Source organism: Labeo rohita, chromosome 20 (assembly GCF_022985175.1).
Source record: "Labeo rohita strain BAU-BD-2019 chromosome 20, IGBB_LRoh.1.0, whole genome shotgun sequence".
Classification (NCBI taxonomy): Eukaryota; Metazoa; Chordata; class Actinopteri; order Cypriniformes; family Cyprinidae; genus Labeo; species Labeo rohita.
In genome coordinates, this window is record NC_066888.1 from 21,938,800 (window position 1) to 21,959,384 (window position 20,585).

Genomic DNA, 20,585 nt, shown 5'->3' on the forward strand with positions numbered 1-20,585 from the left:
TTGGTGTGCTTCTGGAGTCAGACCTTAGTTTCAGTAGTCATGTCAAAGCAGTAACTAAATCAGCATACTATAATCTCAAAAACATTGCAAGAATTAGATGTTTTGTTTCCAGTCAAGACTTAGAGAAACTTGTTCATGCCTTTATCACAAGCAGGGTGGATTATTGTAATGGTCTCCTCACTGGCCTTCCCAAGAAAACCATTAGACAGCTGCAGCTCGTCCAGAACGCTGCTGCCAGGATTTTGACTAGAACCCGAAAATCTGAGCATATCACACCAGTCCTCAGGTCCCTACACTGGCTTCCAGTTATATTTAGAATTGATTTTAAAGTACTTTTACTCATTTATAAATCACTCAATGGCCTAGGACCTAAATACATTAGATATGCTCACTGAATATAAACCTAACAGACCACTAGAAATACCATGGGTTCACACAAAACAAGGGGAATCCGCTTTTAGCTATTATGCTGCCCGCAGTTGGAACCAGCTTCCAGAAGAGATCAAATGTGCTAAAACATTAACTACATTTAAATCTAGACTCAAAACTCATCTGTTTAGCTGTGCATTTACTGAATGAGCACTGTGCTTCGTCCGAACTGATTGCACTATGTAAATCATTTTCTGTTTTTAACTGTCTTAAATTTATTTTAAATCAATTTTTAAATCATTAAATCAATCAGTTTTTACATTTTACATTTTTTGTTTTATTGTTGTGATCATTGTTTTTATGATTGTTCTACTTCCTTTTTTGTGATTATTGTTTTTATTATTGTTTTAATATAATATTGTTTTTTTATGATTATTCTACTTCCTTTTATGTAAAGCACTTTGAATTACTTTTGTGTATGAAATGTGCTATATAAATAAACTTGCCTTGCCTTGCCTAAAATTGATACATTTAATTCATTCGGACAATTTACTGACGCACTGAATCTTTTGCAGTGGTTTCTCGCAGGCAAATAGTACTTAAAGGAGAAGGTCACTTCCAGAATGAAAATTTCTCAAAAATTACTCCATGTCATCCAAGATGTTCATGTGTTTCTTCAGTCGCAAAAAAAAAAAAAAAATTGTTTTTTGAGGAAATCATTCCAGGAATTTTTAGTGGACTTCAATGGTGGCCAATGGGTTGAAGGTCCAAACTGCATGTTCAAATGGCTCTACACAATCCCAGCCGAGAAATAAGGGTTTTATCTAGCGAAACAATCGGTCATTTTCTTTAAAAAAAAAAAAAAAATTATATACTTTTTAAATACAAATGCTTGTCTTACACTAGTTCTGCATTGCGCATGTGCGTCTTTACGCAATAATCACGTTGAAAAAGTAATGCGTGATTAGTTCTTCATCTGTGCACTTCTGTTAAAAAAAAGTTAGGATGAAAAACTCCATCTCATTTTCACCTCCAACTTAAAAATCGTCTGACATAGTTGTTTTGCCACTTTTCGTAAAGGGCATTTAACTTTCTTTGCACGTTTGTTTTGTAAACACTGGGTCGAGCTAGTACAAGACATAGGTTCAAAAAATATAGAAATTTGTATTTTTATTAGAAAACGGCAGATGTTTTGCTAGATAAGACCCTTATTCCTCAATTGTAATCATGTATAGCCCTTTGAAGCTGCATTGAAACTGCAGTTTGGACCTTCAACCCATTGGCTCCCATTGAAAAATCCTGCAATGTTTTCCTCAAAAACCTTAATTTCTTTTCGACTGAAGAAAAAAGAGACATGAACAGCTTGGATGACATAGGGGTAAGTAAAGAAGTTAACTTCTCCTTTAAGCTTATGAACTATTCTGTAAAGACAATCCATATATCCATAGCAGTAATGATAATAACAATATGGGAACACTTTTTAATGGGGGTGCTCCAGTAAAAGGCTAAAAACACCCATGACTTTCATAAACTCGTTCTTTTTATTCACAGTGGACAATGAAAGAAATGTGACTCACTTATAGGCCTAGTCAATAATGCACATAACCTTTTGATGCAGTCAGTGCACAATTTATAATAATAAATAAATGAATATAAAAGGAATACCATGTTCAATGTATTTCGCTTAAATCCGCACTGGCACACGCATCTCCGTCTCTTGTGCATTTATTGGCGCAAGACTGGCGTTGGCAAGCCAAGCAGCCAAAGCAAACGAAAATAATCAAACGGCTATCATACGGTCACAGCGGGTAGCAATAGCCTCGTTATTATTACGATAGCAGCCAGGAGGCATCCAGTCAGCTGATCAGTTATTTATTACGCATTTCGTGCCAAGATGGGCTGCAGACCCCGCTTCCTCTTAAGCGATATAATTGGCGTCACGCTGTGTTAATGCCCGGACAGATGCGACTGGTTAGGCACAAGTGCAACTCTCCTTCTGTGCTGAAATGCTGAAGAGCTCCTACTGACCAGCAGCAGAAATAAATAGAATGGCCATTCCTGTTATGCAGTACATTTGGATGTTCCTATTACGTTTCTTAAAGGATTAGTTCACTTCCAGAACAAAAAATTACAGATAATGTACTCACCCCCTTGTCATCCAAGATGTTAATGTCTTTCTTTCTTCAGTCGTAAAGAAGTTGTTTTTTTAAGAAAAAACATTTCAGGATTTATCTCCATGTAATGGACTTCTATAGTGCCCCCAAATTTGAACTTCCAAAATGCAGTTTAAATGGAGCTTCAAAGGGCTCTAAACGATGTGTGCGGCTATTTTATAAAAAATGAATAGCAATTTATATACTTTTTAACCTCAAACTCTCCTCTTGTGTGTGAACTGTTTTTTTCCGGCCTTTTTTTCCCGGCCATGACAGTTAGGGTACGTCTAAAAACTCCCGTCTCATTTTCTCCTACAACTTCAAAATCATCCTACATCGCTGCTTTTACCTTTTTTTTGTAAAGGGTGCTTGATCTCCTTTGCATTTACACTTTGTAAACTCTGGGTTTACAAAAAAAATTTAGAAAATGAGACGGGAGTTTTTAGATGTACCCTAACTGTCATGACCAGAAAAAAACAGTTCACACACAAGACGAGTGTTTGAGGTTAAAAAGTATATAAATTGTAATTTAAAAAAATGATTGTTTCGCTAGATAAGACGCTTTTTCCTTGGCTCATTTAGAGCCCTCTGAACTAGGGTTGTCAAAAGGTACCGAGTTCGGTACTTTCGGTACTGAAATTTTAAAAACGTCCATTTCCCGCTCACATTTGAGCGCTGTTGAGCAGATTTTTAAACATCGCTGATTGGCCAACACAACCAGAGCGGCCATGTGTGTCAGCGGATCCCTAATACATCTGCATATAGACTGATCCGCTGACAGACGCGGCTTTAAAACGCTCTGGTTGTGCTTATATGTGAGCGCTCGGTGAGGAGCGTGAATCGCTTATCATTGTAGCCAATCACAGTCATGTCTGTTGAGCGCGTGAACACTATGGCCAATCAGCGATGTTTAAAAATCTGCTCAACAGCGCTCAAATGTGAGCGGGAAATGGACGTTTTTAAAATTTCAGTACCGAAAGTACCGAACTCTGTACCTTTTGACAACCCTACTCTGAACTGTATTTAAACTGGAAGTTGGAAGTTCAAATTTGGGGGCACCATAGAAGTCCATTATATGGAAAGAAATCCCTAAATGTTTTCCTCAAAAAACAAAATTTTTTACGACTGAAGACATGAACATCTTGGATGACATGGTGGTGAGTACATTATCTGCACATTTTTTTTTCTGGAAGTGAACTAATCCTTTATTATATTGGCTAAAATAGGCTCACAACTGAACAAAAATCAAATTACAAAAATTGCACACAAAACTTTAGATGTTATTCTAAAAAAAACCTCTTAGACATAAAATGTTTTGGAGCTTGTAGTCTATATACCTTCAGACCGCAAAGCCTCTCATTTAGAAGGAACAAGGTGAAGGGGCAACTAGAGGCCAGAGTCAGGACTTTGGGCCTGGGTGACAGTGGGCACAATGCCCAGAGGCAGCACATTCTGGCCCGTGTGTCTTTTCTGGAGCAGCACATCCAGGGTGAGGCGATATGAAACAGTGGGTGTGTGAACGGGTGGACAACAGGGTGTTTCTGGCAGTGTTCATACTGTCTCTCACATACCTAGTGAGGTCACAAAGATAGGAATGACCCTCTACAGATATTACATTATTAGAATATGACAATACTGGAAACTATAAATGTTTCTACTGTACAAATAAATCCATACTAGCCTACTGGCATGTGGATGTTTCAACACACAACACACAGTTCAGTTCAAATATTTATTGCAAACACAAAACAACATGGAAAATTTCAATTACTTTACTTAATTAAATTCGAATGTTGGGTTCAAATTCTCTGCCCATAAGGAGTCATTCAGACCATAATGAGCTGCAGTGGAGAAAAATACAGTAAATATTGTTAAGATACTGTTAGAAATGGCAGTTAAAGGGATAGTTCACCCAAAAATGAAAATCTAATTTTTGTGGGGTGAACTATCAGCATGTTTTAGAGCTAAAAATTATTTGTTCCAGAAAGTGACTGTATTGGACTTTGTTGTGTTAGGCAAACACACATCATTGGCCTAACGTTTTACAATAGTTTAAGCTAGGTTGACATGCTAAAGCTAAACTAGCACTAAATAATAAAATTTAAATGTAAAATTTAAATTAAATGTTTAAATATCAACTAATGTTGTTGTCAAATGGCAATAAATCACACTTTTTATTAGTTTAAAGGTTTTAAAAAACATTAATGCCAAGAATGGAAAAGGATCATTAAATTTTTTACCCTTTTTGGTAAATTGGCGCATCAACAGAAACATTAGCCCTCCGAGTAGAAGTAGACCAGCTCCAGAAGCAGCTCCCACAGCTGCATATGTCTGTAGGCCAGCAATCACTGACATCTCCTTTACTAAAGCACATAATAGATGTTGTCATAAAGTTTTAGTGGTCTTTCATTTTAAGTGCTATTCAAATTCAGGATGTGCAATATTAAAGTGCAATATTTTCCACTGAGAAAGAGTCTTACCAGCACAACTGGGTGGAGAGTTGGTCCAGTACCCACTGGAGGTGCAGATGAGCTGACTGGTTCCATTGAGCTTGTGGCTCTCGGCACACCGGAATATACACTGAGATCCAAAGCTGAAGTTTCCATGAGGGTGAGAGCAGTTCATTGATGGTGAAAGTCCCAGCTCAGGAGGATGAGAGAGTGAAAGGGGCTCACAACGAACAGCTGTCATTTCAAAGAGAAACAGAAGGAGAGTATGTAGTGAAGAATGTCCCATGATGCAAAATAAGATCAGTTTTAAACATCTGGTCAATGCCTTTAGCAGTGTATAAATAAAAGGGGAAGCCCAGCTAAAAAAAAATCTGAGAATGTCTGTTACAAAAACAGAAACTAAAGAGAACATTCATTTGATGTTAAGAATTGGTTCCCGAAAAAATCAACCAAATTCTGTGTTTGCCAAGAGGTGTAGATACCAGCACAAGAGGACATCTCCTGACTCCAGTTTCCAGAAGCAGAGCACTCCATGCCTGGCTCTCCTCTAATCTCAAAGCCAGTCTCACATCCCAGAAAGCATTGTGAGCCATAGCTAAACAGGGAGTGAGGATGAGAACAATTCACCCAGCCATTTTCTGGAGCGGTCAGATGGGGGCACTGTTGAGCTATGAAAAAAATAAAATAAATGTCAACAGACATAATCAGCAGCTTAATCTTAATTTAATTTTATTTAATTTTAATGAGGTGACAGATGAATAGGAAATATCAGAAGTTGACACATCATTACATGTGTGAGGTGAAATAGCAACACCCAAAATTGATTACCCAAGCAGAAGGGTGGAGTGTCTGTCCACTTCCCTATCTCCAAGCACTCTATTCGGTGTGTGCCATGCAGTTTGAAACCCATCTGACAGCTCACTTCACACACTGTACCGAAGCTGAACTGGCCATTAGGATGAGTGCAGGTTAAAGTACCATGAGAGGGGTCAGTTAAGGGGCTGCACTGCTGTGCTATTGAACAGAAAATCAAAAGATCTATAATAATGTTTTACATTATTTAAAAGAATATTTAAATAAATAATTCATTTAACAAACATATTCCATGTTATTAAAAGGTTTAATAATCTAAAAAAATGTTTTAAAGGGTTAGTTCACCCAAAAATGAAAATTCTGTCATTATTACATACTCTCAAGTGGTTCCAAACCCCTAAGACCTTCGTTCATCTTCAGAACACAAATTAATATATTTTTGGTTAAATCCAAAAGCTTTCTGACCCTGCATGGACAGAAGCGCAACTGAAACGTTCAAGGCCCAGAAAGGTAGTAAGGACACTGAGAAGAAATTGTTAAATAAAGTACTTAATTTTTTTATTCTTTGCTTACAAAAATTATTTTTTGTTTAAGGTTTGAGCCACTGATTCAATTAAGGTTGAACCACTGATGTCATGGGCTATTTTAACAATGTCCTTACTACCTTTCTGGGCCTTGAATGTTGCTGTCTGTGCAGGTCAGAGAACTCTCAGAATTCATTAAAAATATCTTAATTTGTGTTCTGAAGATGAAAGAATGTTTTATGGGTTTGGAATGGCATGAGTAATTAATGACAGAATTTTCATTTTTGGGTGAACTATCCCTTTAAGAACTGTTCCTTTAAAGGTTCTTTCAGGAACCCACAATGGTTCTTTAATGGCATTTCTTTTTATTTTAGGACAGGACTGGAAAACTTCTCAACACAAATACTTTATATACGACCTGTTCGGTCTCAACTTACTTAAAGGTGCTTCACGATGCCATAGAAGAACTTTTTGTCTAAATGGTTCCATAAAGAACCTTTAACATCTTAACATCTAAAGAACCTTTCTGTTTCATAAAAGGTTCTTTGTGGCAAAAGAAGGTTCTTCAGATTATAAAAAGTTGACAAAGTGATGGTTCTTTAAAGTACCTTTGACTGAATGGTTCTTTGTGGAACCAAAAATGGTTCTTCTATGGCATCGCTGTGAAGAACCTTTTAAAGCACCTTTATTTTTAAGAGTGTAAAGCTCTTGGACACCCAATATTCTTCCTATTTAAGCATCACAGAGTATCAAGAGTGTTTGCTTACCTTGACAAACAGGAAATTCCTGGCTCCATTTGCCTTGTGAGGTGCAGTAAGTAGAATTACTTCCGTTTAAAGTAAATCCAGCTACACACTCCAGCCAGCACAAGGAACCATAGCTGAACTCCCCCAGGGGGTCCTGACAGTGCACAGAGCCATGCTGAACAGACTCCAGAGCACCACATCTTATAACTGAAAAGACAAAAACAGCATAGGAGTGTATGAACAAAGGCTCCTGCATCAGTATCACCACATGCATTTGTCGTAGTACTATCATGAACGTGCGGCAGAGACTGAAATGGAAGAGCAGAAATGGCTGAATAAAGTTATTTTTGTGTTTTTTTGCACACAAAAAGTATTCACGTAGCTTGATGAAAATAAGGTTGAAACACTGATGTCACAATGACATGGACTATTTTAACGATGTCCTTACTACCTTTCTGGGCCTTGAATATGCTAGTTGCATTGATGTCTATGCAGGGTCAGAAAGCTGTCGAATTGCATCAAAAATATCTTCATTTGTGTTTCGAAGATGAGCGTCTTACGAGTTTAGAACGTCATGAAGGAGAGTAATAAATGACAGAATTTTCATTTTTGGGTGATCTATCCCTTTAAACCTACCTTCACACACAGGCGTTGGTGCTGACCAGTTGCCGTCACTCAAACAAGTGAGTGTGGTTTCTTCTGTCAGTGTGTATCCCTCCTCACAAGTTGCATTACAAGAAGATCGAAAAGAGAACTTTCCTAATGGATCAGCGCAGGTCAGGTGGCTCTTTGCAGGGGTCACGAGAGGGTCACAAGCCACAGCTTAAATTTGAATGAGATCAGTGATGAGTTTTACATCTGTTCAAAATCAGTTAAAAAATTCTGAAATCCCTAGACCTGTATTATTTTATTATATTTATAATATATTATATAATAAAAAAAAAAAAAATTTGAAGTGGATCAAAATAGTTTATCAAAGTTGTCCTAAGACAAGAATGGGTATTGTTTTGGTTGTTTTGGACAACTCTGACGAAAGGTTTTGATCCACTTCAAATGTTGACTACTGTATATATTAATTATACATACATATAATAATATATTACATTTTATGCAGAATGGTTTAATGCTATTAGGGGAACCAAAATGATATGAACTGATGCCAAACCTGTACAAATGGGGATGCTGTGTGTCCAGTTCCCAGTTTGGTCACAATGGGTGAAATCTGCACCTTTGAGCACAAAACCTTCTTCACACTTGAACTTACAACTGGAGTTGTAGCTGTTGGTGGAGAGAGGGTGTGTGCAGGTCATACTTCCATAACTTGGTGCATCAGAGAGGGGTGGACACTGTACGGCTGTGGGAAAACCAGAAGCATCTCATAAACTGATTTTGCTAAAACTACAATATGAACTGAAGATGTGCCTATGTGTATCACTCTAAAAAAATGCTGGGTTCAGCCTGTTGGATCATTTTATTGGGTCATTTTCACTAAGTTTACCCAGGTGCTGGGTAGTTTTTCTGTAACTCAGCCGCTGGGTCATTTTTACCGTCAATACAAATGATTAACCCCCTCACATACCTACCCAGTGCTGGGTCAGTGTAACCCCATTGTTGGGTAATCTATGCCAAAATAGTTTAAACTGGATACATTTGTCAGCGGTCATTTTGTGTTCTGAGAGAATGTCCCATGATCCAAAATAAGATCAGTTTTAAACATCTGGTCAAGGCCTTTATCAGTCTATAAATAAAAGGGGAAGCCCAGCTAAAAAAAAATCGGCTCCAAGAAGATTCTGAGAATGTCTGTTACAAAAACAGAAACTAAAGAGAACATTCATTTGATGTTAAGAATTGGTTCCCGAAAAAATCAACCAAATTCTGTGTTTGCCAAGAGGTAGATACCAGCACAAGAGGACATCTCTTGACTCCAGTTTCCAGAAGCAGAGCACTCCATGCCTGGCTCTCCTCTAATCTCAAAGCCAGTCTCACATCCCAGAAAGCATTGTGAGCCATAGCTAAACAGGGAGTGAGGATGAGAACAATTCACCCAGCCATTTTCTGGGGCGGTCAGATGGGGGCACTGTTGAGCTATGAAAAAAATAAAATAAATGTCAACAGACATAATCAGCAGTTTAATCTTAATTTAATTTTATTTAATTTTAATGAGGTGACAGATGAATAGGAAATATCAGAAGTTGACACATCATTACATGTGTGAGGTGAAATAGGAACACCCAAAAGTGATTACCCAAGCAGAAGGGTGGGGTGTCTGTCCACTTCCCCATCTCCAAGCACTCTATTCGGTGTGTGCCATGCAGTTTGAAACCCATCTGACAGCTCACTTCACACACTGTACCGAAGCTGAACTGGCCATTAGGATGAGTGCAGGTTAAAGTACCATGAGAGGGGTCAGTTAAGGGGCTGCACTGCTGTGCTATTGAACAGAAAATCAAAAGATCTATAATTATGTTTTACATTATTTAAAAAATAGATTTAAATAAATAATTAATTTTACAAACACATTCCATGTTTGTTAAAAGGTTTATTAATCTAAAAAAAATATTTTAAAGGGTTAGTTCCCCCAAAAATGAAAATTCTGTCATTATTACGTACTCTCATGTGGTTCCAAACCCCTAAGACTTTCGTTCATCTTCAGAACACAAATTAATATATTTTTGGTTAAATCCAAAAGCTTTCTGACCCTGCATATGCAGAAGTGCAACTGAAACGTTCAAGGCCCAGAAAGGTAGTAAGGACATTGAGAAGAAATTGAGTAATTAATGACAGAATTTTTATTTTTAGGTGAACTATCCCTTTAAGAGCTGTTACCTTAAAGATTCTTTCAGGAACCCACAATAGTTCTTTAATGGCATTTCTTTTTATGTTAGGACAGGACTGAAAAACTTCTCAACAAAAATACTTTACATACGATCTGTTCAGTCAGACTTACACTCTTAGAAATAAAGGCGCTTCACGATACCACAGAAGAACCTTTTTTTGTCTAAATGGTTCCATAAAGAACCTTTAACATCTGAAGAACCTTTCTGGTTTTTTACCCATTTTACCCATTTTTGCTGGGTTGTTTTTCTGTAACTCAGCTGTTTCAAACCAGTTTAAACTGGATACATTCTTCAGCTGTCATTTCCCTGGTGAAAAAAACAGCATATGCTGGTAGGTATGTTTTGATGCTGGGATGCTGGTTAGGTATGTTTTGGTGCTGGTTTAAGCTGGTCCTGGTCAAGGACTAGTATAAACCAGCAAAGGACCAGCATAAACCAGCTAAGGACCAGCATAAACCAGCAAAGGACCAGCTTAAACCAGCACCAAAACATACCTAACCAGCATAACAGCATCAAAACAGACCTACCAGCATATGCTGGTTTTTTTCACCAGGGTTTGTGTTCTTCCATGGAAGTTTCACTTCCCACCAAACGAATGCGCAACTAGGGCTGAAACACTACATGTTTTTGAAGATTTTATGCTTGTAAAAGACTGACTTGACATTGAATAAAATATAGTGTACATAAACTGTTCTTGTCCTATATAAGTGACCCTGGAGCACAAATCCTTGTGAAAAAACCAGCATATGCTTGTAGGAATGTTTTGATGCTGGGATGCTGGTTAGGTTTTTTTTGGTGCTGGTTTAAGCTGGTCCTTTACTGGTCTTTGCTGGTCCTTTCCTGGTTTATGCAGGTCATGTTGATGGTCAAGGACCTGGATAAACCAGCATAAACCAGCTAAGGACCAGTATAAACCAGCAAAAGATCAGCTTAAACCAGCACCAAAACATACCTAACCAGCATCAAAACCTATACCTATCAGCATATGCTGTTTTTTTTTTTTTTTTTTTTTTTTTTTTTTTTACCAGGGAAAACAGTCATAAGGGTCAGTTTTTCCAAATTGATTCATACATAAAAGCTGAATAAATAATATTTCCACTGATCTGTTTGTTAGGATAGGACAACTTTTTGAAAATCTGGAATCTGAGGGTGCAAAAAAATCTAAATACTGAGAAAATCGCCTTTAAAGTTGTCCAAATAAAGTTCTTAAGAATGCATATTATTAATCAAAAAAGAAGTTTTTATATATTTACACAAGGAATTTTACAAAATATTTTCATGGAACATGATTTTTACTTATTATCCTAATGATTTTTTGGCATAAAACAAAAGTCAATCATTTTGATCCATACAATGTATTTTTGGCTATTGCTACAAATGTACCCCAGCAACTTAAGACTGGTTTTGTGGTCCAGAGTCACATATATATATATATATATATATATATATATATAAAACAGATTTTAGAGTGCATTTTTAGTATTTAAAAAGAAAAACCTTCAATGGGTTGACTAACCTAGAACTCTGTCAAAAAAAAACAAAAAACAAACAACAACTTGCAAATAGGTTAATGCATAAAACCCCAAAAGCTGCATCAAAATAACCCACCATGTGTTCTGCCCAATATTTACCAAATGCTGGGTTGCCAAATAGCACAGAAATTGTTGTTTTTTAACCCAGCATTTTTTAGAGTGTATTGTTAATGTTACCTTGGCAAACAGGAGGGATATGACTCCAGTTCCCCTGTTTGGTACAGTGAGTGAAATTTTTACCAGTGTGGACAAAACCAGTATCACATTTTAACCAACAAGTGGAGCCATAAGCAAACTCCTCCACAGGGTCATGACATTGCAGGAAGCCATGTGGAATGGGCCTCAGTGGGTCACACTTCACAACTGACAAAATAAGAAGAGACAAGATAGATTATAGACTTCACTGTATTTGTGTGAGTGTACAACAGTATTATTTATGGCTCTTTTTTGGCAGTGCACTTAAAAATTATAGAGCTCACATTGTGATGGAAATGTGTATGTAGTTACTCGTGACACTGAGAAATCATATATAAATTCATGTACCTTCACACACAGGTGTTGGTGCTGACCAATTGCCTGCACTCAGACAGGTGAGTGTGGCTTTTCCTCTCAGTTTGTATCCCTCATCACAGGAAATATTGCAAGAAGAATTAAAAGAGAATTTTCCCAAAGGATCAGCACATGTCAGATGACCATTTGCAGGAGCCAGAATGGCATTACAGGTTACCACTGCAATAGCAACAGAATAATTGCTTGGTTTTGACAGTTTGTGCAATTCTAGGGTGTGTCTTGCAGTGTTACTCAACATTAAAATATTTCTCAAGAAATGAGGGCAAGGGAAATGCACAATTCCTCTCAACACAATTCAGTCAGGTCAGCATGCATATTCAGTGCACATGTATGAACCAGCAACTACCTGGTGATTCAGTGAGGATTGTTCTGCAGATGTGCTGTACCTGTACAAGTTGGAGGTTTGTGTGTCCATTGCCCAGTCTGGTCACACAAAGTTGTTTTAGAGCCCTTAAGCTCAAATCCATCCTCACATTCGAAATCACAACTGGAGTCGTAGCTATTTATGGAAAGGGGGTGAGTGCAGTTCATACGCCAACCACCAGGGGTATCAATAATGGGCAGACACTGAACAGCTGTAACAGTAACATTATTTAAAATTAAAACAGGTTAAATCTAAACATATCAGAAATAAAATAATAACTTTTTACTTATTTTTTAGTTTGTGGGGTCCTATTATGCTTTTTTACAAAGTCTTGATTTTGTTTTGGGGGTGTACTAGAACATGCTTTCATGCCTGGTTCGAAAAACACATTATTTTTCACATAACTTACATTATTACAATACCTTTCTCCCAGCCTGGCACAAATGGCTTAATTAAAGTGATTCTAACGTTTTGAAAATAGATATTTGTTGTACAAAAACGCATTGATTCGCTACAGGAGACCTTTATTAACCCCCCGGAGCCATGTGAGGCACTTTTTATTATGGATGGATGCACTTTATTGGACTTGTTTTGGACTGATGAAGAGAAACACCTGTCTATGCCATTCTAAAGCTTGGGAGTGGTAGGATAAATTTTAATATAACTCTGATTGCATTCATCTGAAAGTAGGAAGACATATACACCTAGGATGCATAGAGGGTGAGTACATAATACGCTACAGTAGTGTTGGGTCCTATCTTTAGCCTGCAAGATCGCCAATACATGATATTATCATGCTAATTTATTTAATTATTTACATACTTAGTTTCATTGCCCGAAACCTCCAGCATAAGCTGGAGCAGCCTTGCATTATCGAAGAACATCAACACTGATTAGCCTAGCCTAGTCTAGTGCAAGTTTATGAATTTTAAAAAAACACTTGCGTTATAAGTGAAGCTAACTACACTGTATGATGAATAAATCTCTTACCACACACTGCACACGTCTGCAGCGCGTTGCGGCTCAGACGCAGCCACTCTAGTCAATGCTTGTGTTTATATATATATATTTTTATTTTAATGATATTCTAATGGACCGCGTAGTGACATCATAACATGCGGAAAACAAAAGCTGTAGTCCAAGGAGGCGCTCGTTGTAGTTCTTGAAAAGGGATTTTTTTTAAAAACTAAATATCTCTCTTTGGAGTGGACTTTGAGATTTGTACCTTTGTAGATCTTTTCATGCCCAAACATACACACCACACACTGACTAAAATTCAAAAAGTGAAAAAGCATAATAGCACCCCTTTAAGATATGAGTATTAGAGTTAGGCCTACTGCTGTGGAATTCATCCATGCACTCTTAGAAATAAAGCTACAAAGCTGTCACTGGGGTAGTATCCTAAAATACAAAAGCGAACTTATTAACCACTAAATAGTACATATCGGTATCTTAAAGGTACATATCATTACTTTTTGAAAAGGTACCACCCCTGACAGATTTGTACCTTTTTCTGGAGGGTGTGGCAAAATATTGTGGTTCGTACCCTGGCAAACAGGAAGGGCGTTATCCCAGTGCCCTGATGCTAGGCAGTGTAGCCTCTGTGCCCCCTCCAGCTTAAACCCTGTGGCACATTGGAACTGACATGACGAGTTAAAATGAAATCCTCCAAAGACACCATCACACTTCACAAAACCCTGCTGTGGATTTCCAATTGGCCAGCACTGTACAACTGCAAAAGTGAAAATGGTAACTTAGCTACAAAATGCAGACAATGAAGAAAAAATATTTTAACATGGATCGATTGTACAGCACCTTCCTCACAGCGTGGGCCTTTGAAACCCGGGTGACATTGACATCTGTAGTTCCCAATAGTCTCCACACACTCGGCATGCTCACTGCAGGATTTCTTTGAACAAGAGGCTGCAAACACGAAAATAGGATGACAGCAAATGAGGGCTGAGGTTTCATTCTGAATTGGATACACTGTACATTTATTATTCAACAGCAATTAATGTGCATTAAACTGCAAATAATATCCTCGAATACAGTGCTCATTAAAAAGATTTACTGTTTTGATCTTATTTCTAGCCATATTATTTTAATTTATCATCGTATTTATCATTGCAAATTGAGTTGGATTTAAGGGTCTTCAACGTTTTTTAGGCCAAGGATCCCACACGTAGGCTATAAACTAAATTTTATTTAACCATGCATATGAAATTGTGAAAATATCATACGGCACAAAAAATATATATACATACTTTTACGACAGTAAGGCCATACCTAAGCATTTGTGGTGTACATTATTATATACATTTGCAATGTTTAATACACAAAACGTTATAATTTAACTTTTTTTTTTCTAATTTATTTAAAATGAAACTTTTAATATTGATGTATTTGATTTTATCTAGTGTGCTCACCTAAGTAACAGACAGTTGCTTTCTTTTTGCTGCACCTCTCATCATTCCACTTGGCTGTTTCTCTGCTCCTCTTAATGTAGATCTCTACACAGTCTTGTCCAGATCCCTTGTTATTTGGTTCATCCTTCGCCCAGTTTGCTGCTTCAGAGTCCAAACGCTTGTTGGTCCCAACCCAGGTCCAGTAACCGTCAATCTTTCTAATGCCAATCCAGTAATATGCTTGGCTGAAAGGTAGAACTTGGTTAAGGTATTCAACTTCTTCCTGGTTTTGGATGGCCACCATATCAGTGTAATTCTTCTGACACCACTGACGAGCTGTTGTCCAGTCCATATTAATGTCTGTTTTGTAATGGTAAGTCCAGGCCTTCACTGTTATGCACAGATGCATTGCATCAAAACTTGATTTTATTATAATGCGTAGCTCATTTATGAACAGCTTTAATAGTGAAATAGAGTAATTAAGAACATACCATTATAAATTCCAGTTACAAGGACAAGAAAACCAAGTAGTCTAGAATGCATCCACAAAACCATCTGAAGGATGAGAAATGCATATGAATGTTTATTAGGATGTTATTTATGCATGTCATTAAAACTAAGAGGGTCCGCATGCTTTTTAGAGTAATATTCATTGTTTGATTCATACATTAATATATAGTATAATCAACAGCTGTAAAATATATATATATATATAAAGTAATGCAAATTGTTCATCTTACCATGATTGCAGCTATGCAGTTTCATTTATTCTGAGAGGATTTCTAGGAACACGTTCACAGTTGATGCATACGAAATTACTGTCAAACGTGATTTGTCAATATTCAGACTCAGGCACTGTATAGGAACTAAGTAATGGGAAATTGTGTAATAGTGCTGCCATAAAAGGAAAAGCAACACAAGAGTGTTTAAGAGACTGTTGTTTTATGCCAGAAATAGTTTATTATTTTTAATGTCACACATTCTCCAGCTCACACTGTTTTTTTTTTTTTTACAACAATACACAACATATAGCATTTTTGAGCAAAATTGACAAAGAGTTGATTGACTATTTTATATTTGCTCAAAGATTCTAAAAAAGAATGCACAGAAGATTTGAGTCAAAACCAGTTCAGACATCCAGATGAGAAAGTTTTTTTCCCTCACTTTATTTGTACATTTTCAAGTACTACAAAATTGTAAATTTCAAAATTACAGTTTAAATAACATGTTAACATGACTATATATAAAGAGGGGGATTAGAATAAAGATAAGAAACTATAGAAATAAAAGATGCACTCAATTATCCCCTAGTTAGTAGCAAATCTCGATAGTTTACTGATTAAAAATGTTTATGCTGAATAACAGGGCCCTCTAGTGGTGTTTGTTCTGCTTCATATGCTGGATTCACCGTTTCTTGTTGAATTCTGCAAGAAAACATAGAGGAGTAAGATTTCTATTAATAGCCTATCTACATCAGTGAACTGGATTAAAAAACTTTTGAACTGAACATAATTTACCTCAAACTCACTGGCTTTTTACCTGCAAAAAATAGATATATTTTTCTCTTTGCAATGAATTGTTTGATATTTGATACACTCTTCAAAACTTGTAGTATAGTATACTCACTTCTTCTGCAGTTGAAGCAACAAAACAAACAGCAAAAACAGCAACACAACAGTGAGATGACAAAACATGCCAAAAGAGCAGTTAGAAAATGGACATAACCTGAAGAAAGATATAACAAGTCTATTAGGAATTCATTTTATGCCAGAATGTTCACTCTCATAAATATATCGGTATCGTTGTCAATGACGTCATTTGTTGCTGGCTTAAAGTAATCTGTCTTCCTCACAGAATTTTGCACCTGAATTTCGTGTTTGACTGGGAGTGTGGGAAAGAAACAGAACTGATTCACCTTATTAGAAGCCAATATACCATCAGAATGATTTTGAAACTGACTTAAAAGTTAACAACTTTAATACAGTTTCTTTAAAATCTGCAAATACAGTGTTTTCATAACACGTCATCAATCAGACATATTGGCGGCACTGAATGTAAACAATGCCACTGAACTGAATGAAACTTGCATATTTTTCTGATTATTGCTGCTGAAAATGGTAAATTATTATCATGTTTTGGGCTGTACTAATCGGTTGGACCAGGAAAAACACTTGGAGTACTATAGACTGCCAAAAGCTATAACAAATCAAGAATCCAAAAAACTGTCAAAGGAACAAAAGGAGTTTGTGTTTGGCCAAACTGAACCAGGATTTCCAGGGCAAGAATCTTGACAACATTTATGTTTGTGCTTATCATCTCCAGTCAGGTAGGTGAAATATTAGGCTGATATCTTAAATAATACTGCTTGTATGTTCTCTATATGATTTAGCAGCTTCCACATGTTTTTTTCTATGGTTTAGACAGCATAAATTGGCAGAACAATCTATTCAGTAGTATATTTACCATGCAGTCCATACTGTTGTTTACATCCAAGTATCGCCAATATGGCCATGCATCCAGGTAACTGACCAAACTGTGACATAAGTTCAAACCCTCTATTGTTCTTGTATATGATATGAAGAGATCAGGAGATCATGTGGTACTCCCCTGAACGCATGGCGGAGACTGATATGGTGGAGAGGAAATGGTTGAATAAAGTAATTATTTTTGTTTTCTTTGTGCACAATATAGTCACTCGGAAAGCTCTCAGATTACATCAAAAATATCTTATTTTGTTTTCAGAAGATGAACAAACGTCTTATGGGTTTGGAGCGACATGATGGTGAGTATTTAATGACAGAATTTTCATTTCTGGATGGACTACCTGTTTAAACGTTTACCAAAATAATAAAAAATAAACACCCTTATTATTACCTACTATTATTACATGCTACTCTCATTATACTCAATATCTGTGGCACACAACTAAAAAGAGCAGACTCCTCACTTGCACACATTAGTGGAAAGGAAGACTCCCATGTGCCATCAGCTCTGCAGGTGAACTCAGCAAAACCCAGCAGCAAATGACCAGGTGGACACTGTACTCTACAGGCAGATCTGTTGCCGTCATGTCCTTCAGTGCAGTTCAGCAATCCACCACCAAACAAAAGAACAGGAAAACACTCCGCTACAACACAAAAACTTCAACTTAATCTTACATGTATTCATTTACATAATAAAAGACATTTTGATGTTAACACAGAATCATAACTTTGAAATACATATTGCACCTGCACATGAAGGAGGTGGTGCGCTCCATGCACCTGAGGAACTGCATTTGAGCTCAGCTTTACCAGTCAGTTTATATCCACCAGCACATGAAAATTTACAGGTTGATTTGAGGGAACGATTCCCATACGGACCGGAGCATTCCATCCTAACATGCGGTGGTGCAGAGAGTTGCTCACATGAAACGACTGGAGAGAGAGAGAAAAATGACTGCATGATCAAGAAATGTTTAAAGGAGTTTGTTCACCAAATAATGAAAAATTGCAGGATATTTACTCATCCTTAACATACAAGCTGTAGATGAGTTTGTTTCTTCATCAGAGATGTTTTTATCAGTTCTTATTCTGACGGCACCCATTCACTGCAGAGGATCCATTGCTGATTAAGTGATGTACTGTACTGAATGCTAAATTTCTACAAAACTCTTCTAATGAAGAACTACATCTTGGATAGCCTGAGGGTGAGTTCATTTTCAGCTAATTTTCATTTTTAGGTGAAATGTTCTTTTAAGTATAGATTATCATAAAATTATACATTCAGGATTATATAGCATTTCCCTAGCCCCGTCAGAACAAATCCTGGGTCACGAGCGACCAGCTGAAAACTGCTATTAAATTATAATATATTTCACATCCTTAGCGGATATTTCAACAGGTGAATTTTTCACACTTTTGTGTGTCTGTTCAAACAATAATGGTTCTGACCTTTTTCACACTTTGGCCCAGAAAAACCTGGTTTACACACGCAGGTAATGTTGTTGACTTGCTCTATGCAGTCCTGTCTAACAGTGCATGTACTGTTTGGACATTGTGCTGAAAGAAAATGCATAGATTTATGAAAAACATCCTTTTTGGACTATAAAACAGTCGTTTTTTCTGTATTAGAAATGTCTCTATTAGATTAAGGTTTTAAACGTGCTCTAATTGGAAAACAACTAACTGAACAAGTAAGGCACCTTTAATCTCCAACTCCTTACCTGTCTGGCATACAGGATGCTTCTTATATTCACAACTTTCATCGTTCCACTTTCCACTATTGTTGCCTTTGGAGATGTACAATTCAACACAGTTTTCATTAGACAGGTTGTTGTTGGGCTCATTGTCTGCCCAGTTTTCATAGTTCGCAGTTTGTCCATTGGCAACCCACGTCCAATTGCCATTGATCTTTTGCATCCCTATCCAGTAGTAGGGAGATGAAGATTTTTTTGTTAACTTTTCTTGAAGGAAACGTGTTACATTTTCATCATAGACCATCACAATGTCTGTGTAATGTTTCTGACAGTATGTTCTTGTATGATTCCAGGTCATTGTCTCGTTGTCCAAGAAGTGATACGTCCATCCTTCAACACTGACTAAAATGTTGGACAACAAAAGTTAAAGTTAATTTATTTCTCAAATTTATTTTATTCTGGAAGGATGATCAATGTAGAATTCACTTACCCAATGTCAAAAAGAGATGCATCAAAACTCCTATGTGCACAACACCTCCAGTCTGAACAATAAAAACAACCACTTAATTGTCAATACAAAGGTTTGTTTTGAACCAAAAAGGTTCAAATGAAATGCAAAGTTTCATGATACATACCATGGTTCTTTTTAGTCACCTTTCAACTGAATCACGTGGTTTTAGTAGAATATTGTTCGTCGCAGCTCTAGTTGCATTTCAGCAGTCTGTTCTCGCAGAAAGTCTCTTTTGCTCTAAAAACTCCTCAAGTAGGGATAACTGTGGGATGGAGCAATGGGCGTGCCAAAAGGTAGAGGGCGTGTCAAAAGGTTTCTCATTGGTCAAAGGAGCTTCTGCGTTGGCCAATCAGCAGTAACCATAGTATTACCAAACATGGCGGCGGTAAGTCGCATAACTGCGATAGCTTATTGTACAAAAAAAATAATTTTGAATAGCTGGTTACAAAGAAATATTTCAATTTTTGGGAGAACATTAATTAACAGAGATGGAAGGGATATCAAGATTAATTTACCCAGCATATTCATTAGTGGTTCCAGACAGGTGTATTAAGCAAATAAACCGAATTCATTATGACTTTGTTTGGAACAATAAGCAACATTTGATTCGGAAAGGTGATATGGTTAATGGAGGAAGGAGGATTGAATGTTATTGATTTTGGAGCAATGAATGGAGTTACTAAGTTAAAATGGCTACAAATGTTTGTAAGAGATGAACAATCTTTATGGTTTAGTATTCCTTTTCATCTCTTCCAAGAAGTTGGAGGAATTTCTTTTGTTTTAAGATTTGATTTTGACCCAATAAATAAAGGTATCAGCCATACCTACACTGGCTGATTTGTTTATTAACAATTATAAGTTCTTGGATGTTGTTGACACACACGTTACTGTCAGACAAAGCAACGACTGTATTTACATCAAAGCTTGAATCGATGTCCATTTTGTGCAAACAATGTTTTTAAAAGATGTGAAAGACACAAGATACTTGGACGTTTGCAACGTCACAGGCTTCGCGCAATTCATCATGAACGTAAGTATATTTGATGATATCCACGTTAAGATAATTTGTTAATGTGATAAGTAATAACGTGAACGGCAGTGTTACATTTGAAATGTTATCATGATACGTACGTC

The 20,585-nt window shown here is 36.9% G+C and overlaps 2 protein-coding genes across 3 annotated transcripts; both read right to left on the reverse strand.

Annotated features, from left to right (window-relative positions):
• Positions 1-4,240: 4,240 nt before the first annotated feature.
• selp (selectin P) lies at positions 4,241-15,596 on the reverse strand. The gene is made up of 18 exons (XM_051139402.1): positions 15,504-15,596; positions 15,255-15,318; positions 14,785-15,153; positions 14,174-14,281; positions 13,905-14,090; positions 12,381-12,569; positions 11,968-12,153; positions 11,602-11,787; positions 9,301-9,486; positions 8,955-9,140; positions 8,221-8,409; positions 7,692-7,877; positions 7,077-7,262; positions 5,801-5,986; positions 5,455-5,640; positions 5,003-5,206; positions 4,763-4,885; positions 4,241-4,363 (listed from the first exon to the last, which is right to left on the reverse strand). The coding sequence occupies exons 1-18, from the start codon at positions 15,504-15,506 to the stop codon at positions 4,299-4,301; spliced, it is 2,988 nt and encodes a 995-aa protein (XP_050995359.1). The 5' UTR covers positions 15,507-15,596; the 3' UTR covers positions 4,241-4,298.
• A 100-nt stretch (positions 15,597-15,696) lies between these two features.
• On the reverse strand, positions 15,697-19,674 carry LOC127183384 (E-selectin-like). Of its 2 annotated transcripts, XM_051139404.1 has the most exons (10): positions 19,576-19,674; positions 19,431-19,482; positions 19,271-19,342; positions 18,968-19,165; positions 18,696-18,803; positions 17,994-18,179; positions 17,711-17,890; positions 16,390-16,488; positions 16,281-16,302; positions 15,697-16,187 (listed from the first exon to the last, which is right to left on the reverse strand). In XM_051139404.1, the coding sequence occupies exons 1-10, from the start codon at positions 19,576-19,578 to the stop codon at positions 16,103-16,105; spliced, it is 1,005 nt and encodes a 334-aa protein (XP_050995361.1). In that variant the 5' UTR covers positions 19,579-19,674; the 3' UTR covers positions 15,697-16,102. The 2 variants fall into 2 exon arrangements, with proteins under 2 accessions (XP_050995361.1, XP_050995360.1); XM_051139403.1 differs by having other exon boundaries at positions 18,968-19,342.
• Positions 19,675-20,585: the final 911 nt, after the last annotated feature.

What these genes read in the sequence shown, in the direction of transcription:
- LOC127183384 (XM_051139403.1), bottom strand. An exon ending in GCATCCTGTATGCCAGACAG is followed by an intron (nt 18,804 to 18,967) that starts GTAAGGAGTTGG and finishes ATTTTCTTTCAG; the next exon opens with CACAATGTCCAAACAGTACA. An exon ending in CTTTCCACTAATGTGTGCAA is followed by an intron (nt 16,489 to 17,710) that starts GTGAGGAGTCTG and finishes ATCTTTCTTCAG; the next exon opens with GTTATGTCCATTTTCTAACT.
- selp (XM_051139402.1), bottom strand. An exon ending in CACTCCACCCTTCTGCTTGG is followed by an intron (nt 5,641 to 5,800) that starts GTAATCAATTTT and finishes TTTTTTTCATAG; the next exon opens with CTCAACAGTGCCCCCATCTG. An exon ending in GCGCCAATTTACCAAAAAGG is followed by an intron (nt 4,364 to 4,762) that starts GTAAAAAATTTA and finishes TCTCCACTGCAG; the next exon opens with CTCATTATGGTCTGAATGAC.